This window comes from Athene noctua, chromosome 4, assembly GCF_965140245.1.
Source record: "Athene noctua chromosome 4, bAthNoc1.hap1.1, whole genome shotgun sequence".
Classification (NCBI taxonomy): Eukaryota; Metazoa; Chordata; class Aves; order Strigiformes; family Strigidae; genus Athene; species Athene noctua.
In genome coordinates, this window is record NC_134040.1 from 84,467,244 (window position 1) to 84,479,707 (window position 12,464).

The 12,464-nt window shown below is 38.7% G+C and overlaps 1 protein-coding gene across 1 annotated transcript in view; it reads right to left on the reverse strand.

Annotated features, from left to right (window-relative positions):
* IQCM (IQ motif containing M) overlaps positions 1–12,464 on the reverse strand; it is a 179,679-nt gene that overhangs the window by 31,003 nt on the left and 136,212 nt on the right. Inside the window, 1 exon segment of the mRNA XM_074905949.1 lies at positions 10,000–10,144. Coding sequence (XP_074762050.1) covers positions 10,000–10,144 — 145 coding nt within the window.

The following is a 12,464-nucleotide window of genomic DNA, read 5'->3' on the forward strand; positions in this document are numbered from 1 at the left end:
GAATTCTTTCTTGCTTTCGGTCTGAAAGGTGGATGAGCTGTTATACAGAGGACTATTCTTCAAAAAACGAAGTATATCTATGTCAATCTCATGATTGATTAAGTTTATGACATCTAACCTGAGAGAGCTTTAAATGCAACAATGGATTGCAAGAACATGTGACAGGACATTTGAAATAACAAAATATTGTTACTCAAATAATTTACATATCAGCAGAAAGCAAAGACTAGCCTTGCTGAGGTAATGAAAAACTTAAGAAAACATTACAAATAAAGTGTCAAGCAGATGACAGCACAGAACAATCCTGTTATATTTAATATACAGTTGTTTAGACCAATTTTACAGTTAAAACCATTTTGCTGTAGATCATATTTGTTCCATTTTATAAGATTTTTTTTTTTTTTCTTCTTTCAACTGGAAAAGGATCCTGTATAATAACACTGAGTTAATCAGCAAAGTAATGGAGCAAAGCCCCTATGCTCCTACATTTGTAATCATGACAAAAAGCCAAATGTTGTTATTACTGATAGATTAGAATTTGCCTAAAAAGTGTCAAATTATCAAAACCTAACAGAAAAAAAAAAAAATAAGATTTTTGGGTTCTATTATATAAATTGGGCAGTTTCTCTACTTTGACAACTATTTTTCATCAGAAAAAGCAAGACTGTTTTTTGTTGAAAAGCCTTTGCATGCTGCTTGGCCTCCTGCATACATTCACTATTGACAGCAAAAATTCAAGGATCGTTCTTTCGTGAGTAGTACCTGTCTCAACAGGCAACAAGAACTAGCTGAAGTTGGGTACACGTGTGTTAGTCACATGCCTGGGGGAGAGGATTAAGTATGAGCTTGTGTGTTCATACACATACGAAAGACAGACAAAAAAATAAGCTGTTCCTTAGAGGTCACCTATTTGATGAGCATGGGCAGTTCGAAGCCAAGTTTAAATAATTCAGGTCAAATTTCTAACACCAATTCAGTATATGGTAAGAGATAAAACATTAAACTCTATTTCTCCATCTAAGAAATGAGAACAATACACACTTATCTACAACACAGCAGTATTGGAAACATTATTGTGCTTTTAAAGTATGGATAAAAATCGCCCCCCAAAAAAGATGAAACTCTCACATAATCCGTAAACTAATACTGGATGTTAGAATGATTCTCCCTTCATAGTTATCAAATAAGATGTTGAAACTCTTTACTTTCACTGCCCTGTCAAGAGATCTTGGGTATGGGAGCAGTGATTATTCAATTTCCACCTGTTCAACAAGTGGTTTCTGTTCACTGGATATAAATATTTCTTTATTTCAAGTTATATTATCCAAGTTTTCAGCCTTATTTTTCTATATGCACTATACATACATTTGCACATATCTGTACAGATGCATTGTACTGTGCAATTACTAAAGCATATTATAAATATTATATATTTTAGTAAGGTTGTTAGTTAAGTCAATTTATACGGTTGTTGTGGTTTAGGCCCAGCCAACAACTAAAAACCATGCAGTTGCTTGCTCACTCCTCCCCCCTGGTGGGATGAGGAGGAGAAAATATACCAAAAGGCTCAGGGGCTGAGACAAGGACAGAGAGGGATGATTCACCTATTACGGGCAGGGGCAAAAGGCAGACTCAACTTGGGAAAAGACATCAGTTCAACGTGGACACCACCACCACCACTACTTTATCAATCAAACCAGAGTAGGACAGTGAGAAATACAACCAGATCTTAGAAACACCTTCCCCCACCCCTCCCTTCTTCCCGGGCTCAGCTTTGCTCCTGATTTCTCTCCCTCCTCCCCTCCATCAGCACAGGGGGATGGGGAATAGGGGTTGTGGTCAGTTCATCACCCCTGGTTTCTGCTGCTCCCTCCTCCTCAGGGGGACTCCTCACACTCTTCTCCTGCTCCAGTGAGGGTCCCTGCCCTGGGCTGCAGTCCGCCCAGCAACAGATGGCTCCAGCGGGGGCTGCCCTCAGAGTCCCGGTGCTCTCCGGGCTCAGCCCCCTGCTCCAGCGTGGGGTCCTCCACGGGCTGCAGGTGGCATCTGCTCCCCCGGTGGCCTCCACGGGTGCAGGGCACAGCCTGTCCTCTCCCCACGGGGCTGCAGGGGGTCTCTGCTCTGGTGTCACCCCCACCCCTCCTTCTTCACCGACCTTGGTGTCTGCATGGGTATTTCTCCCACATCTCACCCCTCTCCTCTGCTCCTCCTTGCCCAGCAGGTTCTTCCCCTCTTAAGTAAGTTGTTTGCAGAGGCACCATCACTAACTGGCTCAGCCTTGGCCAGAGGTGGGTCTGACTTGGAGGCAGAGGAGATTCTAGAAGCTTCTCCAGCATCCACAATTGTAGCCTCTCCCCCATGACCAAATCCCCACCACGCACAAACCCAACACAATGGCCCATCTCCTCGCAGACAGCAAGAAGTTCTTCACATTTTTAAAACCCAATCTATATCTTTCTGATCAAAAATACTGCAGTGATGAATCTTTTCATGTATTATCAGAGAATAAACCTTCTTAAATCATGTAAAAGATGTATATGTAGCAATAAATGGTGAATATTTAATTTCTCTCCCACATACTGCTATCCTGTGTTAGACTCTGTGAATCTCTTAATAACTACCTAATCTTTAAGCTCATATTTTCTCCTAACTCATTTTTTCTTATTAGGGTTCAAAATATCCTAGTCAAAGGGTGGATAAATGCTTTCCTGTCAAAACTGAGCTGAAGTATAAAGCGAGGGCTCAGAGGGGTCTGTCCTGAGTCTGGTTCTATTCAATATTTTCATTAATGACTACTAAGATAATGGAATAGAGAAGACACTTATAAAGCTTGTAGGTGACACCATGCTGGAAAGCAGTTACAAGCACTTACAGGAGAGAAGTCAAACTCAATATTATCTTGATAAATTCGAGAAATGGCCCAAAGTCAATAGATAAAATTCAGTAAAGACAAGTGCAAAGTAGTAAACTTGGAAAGAAATTATCAAATGCTCAAAAATGGGGGAAACTGTCTAGGCAGCAGTAAAGACTTGTGCTATTGAGGACAACAAACAGGACGGCAGTTAACACAACTGCAAAAAGAGCAAAAGTCATCCTGAGTTGTTTTAACAGATATGCTGCCATTCAGGCATAAGAGATGAACCTGCTCCATCAGTATTAGTGGGCCTTCAGGAGCAGTTAACCTAATTAACAAAATGAAGTCAAATTCTATAATACATGAAAAAAAGCCATGAAGACACAAGTGAACATGATGAGTTCTCTTAATGGATGGCACTTCTTGTTTTACTTCATGTGGATACTAACACACAAACAGTCAGAGATTTCAACAAGTGAATAGGCTCGAGCCACAACAAAGAGAAAACTTGGAGCCGGGGACAGATGAGGATGAGCTGGAGACAAATCAATGGGTTGATGATTTGGAAAATCTACATAAAGAGTCCACAAACACAAAATAGACAAAGCAGCGTTATGGCTATTTGCTAACCATTTCATCGTGACACACATGCTCATTAACTTACACCTTTCAAAAAGTTTTACAATGTGTGAGCTGTTGTATCAAGGGAATGAGCTGCACTTGATATTATTGCAAGCTGAGCCACTAATATTTATATAAAAATATAAATTCCCTGTAGCAACACTAATGAAAACACAAACTGCCAGCTGGAAAGGGATGTGGTCTGATGAAATTGTCCTTCTTGGCCTGAGATAGGCTGAAGTGCTAAGAGGGAAGATGGGCAGCTTGATCAAGCCACTCCATAGCAGTGATCCTAGATGGTGTCATCAGAAAGAGCCAGGAAGAAAACACCCTAAGCTCCCATCAAGAGGTTACACCTAACAGATTTGTGAGAAGCACTTGCAATGAAAAATGCCGGCCCAGGGAAGATCCGTTCTCCCTGATCTTCAGCCAGACGGTTCCAGAAGCAGTCAGACCAGTATAACCACTGCTCTGTGTTCCACCACTGGCCATAGGCTGATGGATAAGCACCTCAACCCTGTCATGCTTCCCACTCATAACCTGCCACTGGATTCAATGTGATAGGTATCACCCTTCCTATATTTAGGGGTAGAGCTGGCATAGACACTAGTCAAATGTAGGGGCTTATACTCTGCCTATATGGGTGTAGAGAAGTTCCATCGTTTAAATTTAAAAATTCCTCAACTTTCTTTAAAGCAGATTTGACAATGCATCATTACTTGTACAATCTATTAGTATTAGGATAGTGCTCAGGAGCCCTAGGCACAGAACAAGACCCTCAGTGCCAGATTCTAACACAGATGGAAGAAAAAGCCAGTCCAAGATTTTATAGCTTAGGTATAAGAGGAAGAGACAAGACAGGAGAATATAAATAAGACAGCATCAGTCTGGATGACAGGCAGCAGTGTCAGCATACTACTCCTTTAACTGTTGTCAACTATTCTGTAGACATTCTAACAGAGGAGAATTTTAAGGAGAAAATTTACTTCTCAGATAGTTGCATTGTTGCTCCAAAGTAGGTTTTTAGAGTAATTCTATATAAATGTGATACAAAATGTGAACAGACTTGCAAAAACTCTCTTCATCAACTAAGTAGGACGTTTGTTTTGTTTAGTTCTCAACTTTATTATCAAAACATCTTAATAAATCCGTAATGATGTTTTGGATTATTATTAATCTCAAAAAGAAATACCATTTTAACCATGAAGTTGCTGGCTGGCCTACAGTACTGTAGGCTGCGTGGGTAACCAAAACTGAATTTCCTGTTCCATTTGCCAAGCCCGGGAGGAGCATACTGATGATATGCTAACAGGAAAACACTCAAGCAAATTAAGTTCTTAAGCACAAAATTTACCTTCCTTTAAAAGAAACAAAAGGAGAAACACAGGCTTATGTTTGTATATATGGGGTAGGTTAGAAAGAATGCTTGTGGACAAACATTGACTAGATAGCTTTCGGATCCAGCAAAGATCTTTGCGTGCTTGTTGACAAATGTTCCAGATGTTGTGGGAGTTCTTTAACCTTTAAACTCATACCAATCTGTAATTCCTTTGGGAGAGGATCAGCTGTCAAGGAGAGGGGGATACTATACACATTTTATTTCCTTGCTGCAGTTGATAGAGAATGACCCACAGTCTTAAAGACTTAACGGGACAATTAGATCAGATTTGTATTTAGCCTTGATCCAGCAACCGTTATGTAGGAAATACAAAGCTTTGGAATAGCTCTACTAAGACATTTTATTAATGCATCTATTCATTATTACTAACTCACTTGTAGAGTTCTTCCACTGTGAAATTTAAAATTCTTAATGTTATATTTGGTTTAAATGGTCATAATGATAGCCTACACCTGACGCAGGGCTCATTACCACGTTGGTGTGGACAACATTATTAAACAACATTTCAAAGAAAGAAACTCCTGAGCATTGCGTTCGGCCAGCGGCGTGAGAGCTATTACACCTTTGTTCCTATTACAGTATTCATAGTTTCCTGTTGCTTGTCCTGTAAGATTTTGTTTAATGAAAAATAAACAGTTTTCAGAGGCAGCTTCCCATCAGTGATGCAGGAAGCATATTTTTTTCTTCAGAATATGCATGGTACTCAACACAGACGGGTCCTGCTTTATAAATAAGGCTTTTCTGGCATGACTGCGTCAGCAATTGCTATTAGGTGTTGTTTATATTTAACAATTTATGCATAAGATGTCACAAATATGAACCACAATAAAGAAGAATTGAGAAAGAAAATAACTGTAGGGTGCATTGGGTCAGTCAGTCAGACAGGGTCTTCGGTCAGGCAGTGCCATTTCTAGAGCTGAGCCTCCAAGAACATGAGAACTTCCCAAAAGTCCCAGCAACAGGCACCAGTTATTGTGGAACTGCCCAGTGGGATTGAAAAATGATGAAGGTTCAGCGTGAGTCAAGCTCTGAACCACTTGTTGTGACAAGGGTAGCGTGGGATGATGGCTCTACTACCCTCTATCAGCTTCATGCAAGGAAGCAAATCCTGGGGACCTGCTGCATCTGCCCCCTAGTCTGCAGCTTGAAAGAGAATTGGCATTCATTTTAATGAAGACACGTTGCCTTGACGTGGTTTGTTAGAGTTCATTGTTTTGCACTATCATTTGTTGTTTCAAATCAAGCCAGACCATTCTTCAGCCTGAAAGCTCCTGTGACAAAACCTTCTACTTATATATGAAAATTTAAATATCTGAAAATTCTGGACACTTCTGTACTTAAGAGATGGTTTACTACCGCCCTGTAAATGTAGAACAATCAGCAATGAGGCAAGACTGGTATAAATTCAGATGGCTCATAGGCAACGATTCAAATTCAAGTAGAATATGTGATATTTCATATCCTCAGCCTAAACACTGGATATTTTGTATAAATACAAGACTAGTTATCGAGATCACAGATACGAAGACGGAAAAATCTGTTTTTTAGTAGAGGCAGCTCAGAAGGGCCAATTGCATCAAAAATCCTTACTGTGTTTACATTTTATTTGAAAATACTCGAATTTTCAGGATGCTGCAACTGTGAACTGTTTGCTTTAACAACAGACACGAGGAGCAGCTCATGACTATTTACCTAACCCAGTCTCAACCAGTGTTAATAGCAGTAACTCCAGTGACTGCAGAATACGTTAAATAACAAGATATTACTGCCAGACTCTTCAGTAAATCTATAAGTAAAATAACTAGCAGTCACAGTACATAACCCACATGCATGCATAGTTCCTCTGAACTCAGTGTAAATATTTACCTGAAAAAAAACATGTACTACTTTGAATCAATCGGAGAAAAAACCGTATATTTACACATAGACTACAATACTGCTTTTTTGAGAAATATTTAAAGACATACTTTTCATAACAATTAGGTACAATTTCAATGGATACTTCAAAGCATATCGCTAGAATTGATTGGTTCATTACCTCTATTTTTGCTATTTTATTCAAAGTACAGCAGTGTTGTGCTGAGGTTTTCTCCTGACTGCACAGTGCATGGTGTTCTGCTTTTCCAATAGCAGAATGAAGTGGCAGCACAAATTGGTCTGAAATATGATGAAATAGCATCATTACTTGTGTATGAAATCTAAAAATCACTGCACTATGACCTTAATTTTAATTGGCTTTTTCTTGAAACTAGCAGCCAAACCTCACCACTGATAGAAAACCATTAAATTATTTCTAGTCCCTAACTCCTCAGTGAGCAATGTGTAGCTAGTAACGCAGTCACTTATTTTTCCCCACGCTGTGGGGAACAAGATATGTACAGATACATCTAGAGAATCATCTGTGGTTAAATTTGTTTGACCTAAAGGAAGTTCCCTTTGTTCCCCAGAAGCTAAAAAGCAGATTTCAGAAGAAATCACAAACATGTTTTTCTGTATAAGCCTCAATTCAGCACTCGTAAGGCCACTCCAGGTACCAATGTCTTCTTTAGTTCCCAACAGTGTCATTACTACAGTCTCCTTTGGTCAAATTACTGTATTAGCTTTGCCTGTACCAACACAGAGACTCAAAACAGTATGTCTAGTAGCCTTTCCGTATCTTCCATGGGTTTTTTTCTATTCCACCTAATATTTCTAATTCACATTTCGCAGGTATTTTGTATTTTGACAGCAAGCTCTTTGTCATATAATGATGAGTATTAGCATTTTGCTACAAATATTCTTGTTTTATTCTAATAATTTTACTATCTTATCTTCAGTGTCTAACCTTTACATCAAATAAAGAGATCCCATACAGATCAGATTTATAGTTGTGTATGACTGATGTAATTAAAACTCTCAAGAGAACATGTAAAATAAAAAGTCTTCAAGCTTTTCCTGTCTAAATTATTGTTAAACAAAGACAATACTCATCATTTCATTACTGGAAATGGAAAAGTAACAGGACATCTGGGCACCTATTTTCACAAGTCGTGTTTTTTCAGCAGTGTTTAGATTCATTAAAAAAAAAAATAAATACAACAGTAAGAGTAAATTGAAATGGAAAAAAATTCAAGATAGAACCTGATTATTTTTTTTCCCTGTGCTCAGCTTAAATAGCCACAAGGCCAGGATCCCTTTTCTTGTTTTAACCTTCCATGGGTCAGCGACATGGCCATACAGGATGCGATATTCACCCCAAAAAGCTTGATATAGTAATTGTCAGTAGATCTCTCCACCACTGTGCCCAGACACACCCACCCACCCTCTCCCCCGTATCTTTCCATTTCTGAATAGGCAGCGTGATGGTAGGGGATGCTCTGCACGGGCACAGAAGACTGTTGCATCAAATCAATATTCAGCAATTCAAAACATTCAACCAGTTGCAGTGTCTCTCCCAGGCAATTTATCAAGGTTATACTCTGTTAATAACTTATCTTCAGAAATAATGACATTTGTATTATAAAACTGAGAAAAAGAGGACACTTTAGAGATAAGTGCCATTTATTTAAAACGCTTCCATGTTAGAAATCATTTTATGGGTGCCCTTTAGACACAGGCACATCTCCCTATTTCAGCAATCGTTCATCATTTACACGTTAATAATTTGGGAGAGTTTTGAACTCAAAATGAATAAGAAGCCTACACACTGCCTGAAATGGCCGAACAAGCCTTGATAACACTTCATAGCTAAGAGACTCTAAATAAATTAAATAATGAGTAGGGAAGCATGAACCTTTCCTAGTCTGTCTGTGAACACAGTGAGAAGTAGCAATAGTTTCCCAAATCTAGGATATAAGGCAGAAATCTGTCTCACCAGTCAAAAAATCTCCTGTTACCATAGTGATGGGGACTGAGCAAATGACTAAAAATACCTGGTCTTATTCACACTGTCTTAGAAATGTGACCTAAATGACATGATTTTCCATGAGAAATTAATTAAATTTACTAGGAGTCAACGCTGAGAAGCAGATAATGTGCAAGTATGATGTGTGGTCAGAGAGACCACCTTCTCAAAGATGCAGCTTGAACGTAGCTGGAAGAAAGCATAGAAAAAAAATTGTGATAAAAAGAAACCATATGTAGGTCATTAACAAATCAAAAGCACCAGTTAAGCATGGGTTTCTCTCACTAAATGAAGTTGTACTTTAAAAGCATTCTTCGGAATTGCCGATACATAAAATTAACCACGACCTCCAAAGAAGATCCCTGCCCAAAAGAATCTTCCAGCTGTGATGACTGTCAAACTGAGGAAGACAACGAGGTAATAAAAATTCATGTTTAGAGGAGCTTTGGTTCACAGCACCTACGTATGTCAGTACAAACTGAAAGTGTGCTGCTGAAGTGTGCGAGAGGAGAAATTGCAAGTGGCATCTCCCACCTCAACTTGTGAGGTGCCCAAAGAGGCCATCTCCAGAAGTCTCACCCAGGAGCTGCTGCACGTCTGTGCGGAGGGCAGAGCACTACAGGCTCCTCACTGACTGCCCTAGGAACAAGGAAAGCCAGACGGAAGATGCGACTCCAGATTGGTTTCAAGGGCTTAATCGGTTACAATTTTATTTCTATTTTTAAAGGGTAATGATCTCCCTCCTATTTACAGTACAGGATATCTTGATTCTTGCCTTGTGACGTCTTATTTTATTTACAAACACTCATCTGTGTTTGTGAAGGGTTGTTGGGCTGATCTGTTTAAGGATGTTGGAAGGCAAGCACCACTGACTTTACAAAGGGGAAAAAAGTTTTGCCTGGAGACATCTGCAAGAGCAGACCTGCGATAAAACTGCTCTACACCCTCTTAATTATATTTCGAGATAGTATGGGATTATATTCCAGCATTGTTAGACACAGTGGGATTCTAGAAAAATGTCCTTTATTTCAAGTATAATGATAAAATGCTCCATTTTTTAAAAGATCATCATCAGGTAGGGTTTGTTCTGACTATGCTTTTGAGAATAGTAGCTTCTTTACTCATGCAAGGAGGAAAAAAAAAAAAAAAAAAAAAAAAAGAAAAGGCAAAAAAACCCAAAGCCTGCAGCATCTACAGCTGAAATTCTGTACCACTGCAAAGCCTTTTCAAGAAACCACTTACCTGGACAGACCAGCTGGAAGACATGCTGTACTACACTAGCAGGTATTGAATATCCACAGTCTCTCAAAAGTTCAGACAGATGGTTTCTGTCCTTTTTGTCAAATTCTCTCTTGAAAAACACTGTTTCATAATCTGAAGAAGAGAAGTTTCCATCAGATACATATTTACAATAAGTTATGAGGCACTGATTATATTTGGAAATGTTTTCTTCAGAATCTTTTCTTCTTTTTTAGAAAGATTTTCTTCAGAATCAAGCTAATATGCTTGGTAAACTTGGTATGAAAACTTGGGTCTACGCAGAGGTCATGTGATGGGGTAGTTTGCTGCTGACTTAGTCTTGCACTAGTGGAACTCACACATCATCCTTACCAAATGCAAAGGCAAACAGGCTGAAAAACATCTCTTGATTGTATTAGAATTTCTCCGTATGGAAAGGTGATGGATTCTGCAGAACTAGGCTGGTAGAACGAGATCGAGGTAAGTATATAATGATAGTGGTTAACACTCTTTTGTACTTGGCAGATGTGCTCAAAATAGCTAAAGCGGTTTATTGAACTGCTCCCCCTAGGGTAAAAGGCAAGGGGAAAACTCACAGTGTAAGACATTGTCCCCAGTATTATCGTACTGTACAGATACCTTGACACAGCTACTCAAAAAAAAGAACAAGGAGGACTTACACCTGTAGGCTAACAGTCAATTACTTTCTTCCTAAATTTAAGATATTAAATAATATCGTTTCAGTCAAAGAGACTGCCTCAGAGATAGCTGTTGTGTGATTTATTTTGTACTGCTCAGGGAAGAAAAGATACAGAATAAAAATAAAAAACTGCACAGAACATTTCAGTTGATCTACCCAGCTCACAGATTTTTGTAGAACTGGTGAAATTCTGCAAAGCTGAGAGACAGAGGATACTGGTCTAGCTGATTTACTACTAATTAACAAAACCACCAGTTTTCCTGTAAGGGTTAACAGTGATAGATCGTATTACACTCTGTGTTATGCATGAGCATCTATAACATGTCTCTTTCTGTCTTCAAAGCAGAGCAAATTAACGTCAACTTAACATTTCAGAAAAACAACATCTGCCCTTTAAGGCAGAGTTTGCGCTCGAGTCTTTGAAGACCATAAAGGCAAACCAACAAAAATAAAAAGACAATACATTGGACTGCAACATCTTATCACATCTACAAACAAAGAAGCTTTGAGGGTATAAATTTAAGACTTTTTACTGAAGCATCAGTGACTCAGTCATCAACCAGCATTTCATAACAATATGAAGAGTAGTACAAACTTTTCAGTCAGCCAGCATTAGACAGTATGTTATGAGTTATGCAGCCTCGATAAGATTATCCCTTTTTAGTAGGATATAGATTATGTTTTATGAATTATTTCGTTTTACTGATTTTTTTTTTCCTAGCATATGGGGAAAATCAAATTATGTATATATACTTTTTTTTTTTTTTTTTTTCCTATGTGATGTTAGGAATATAAGACCTGATTATGGAATTTAGAAGTCAAAACTGCAACTGCGCTGTAAATCTTCAGATTACATGATTTGCATCTGTAAGGCATTTGGAGGGAACTCAAAGCCTACCCACTGAATATGTTCAAATTAAATATTACAATCCTCCTACTTTATACTGAACTATAAAGCTTTATGAATGCAGAATTAAAGGACTGAATGGAAATGGGAATCAAGTTATAAACAATTAATACATATCAAGCTCAAAAGGCATAAGAATCAATTAGAATCTAATTCCAGTATTTAACGGGTAGTACATTTTTATTTCTCTGGAATGCTAATGCCTATTTAAAGGAGAGGGGGAAAAAAGAAAAAAGTGGTACATTTCTAACCCTTAGGTATGAAAATGGTCACCTAAGTCCTACTTGCAGTATTGCATTTTGATGCATGGTTGAGACCTCATACTAATTCTTTTCTCAGCTTTTTCCCGTGAGGAAAGTGATTTTCTAGTGTATGCACTCATCTAATCTTAAATATCCTCTGTAATCAGACAGTCACCTCTTACTCTGGAAGAGGAATTTGGAGGGCAATGGATCAGACAAAAAGGAAGTTTAGATTAAATTTTGCAGTCTAAACTGCTTTATATTTTCTTTAATATCTTCATATAATCCTTGGGGTCATGGGGACTACACGAATAGAAGCATTCAGAAGAATGCAGAAGGCAGTGAGGAAAGCATCTGGAGCTAAGGAACAGGCAGTTTTCATATTAGTTGACTCTTTCCTCTTCTTTCAGCACTTCTCTGCTTTTGTATCAGGAGAAGCAGCCCTTGTGTCTGTGCCTTCCTGATTTTGCCTTCAAGCTATTGTCATTCATGCTTCTCCTGACCATTGCTGTTTATTCTGTCGTGGGTGTCCATGAATTTTCCACCATATAGCTGAACAACGACATCCATCTCCTCTACCACGCTTGCCTGACTGTACAGTAAGCCATCAAACTAATGA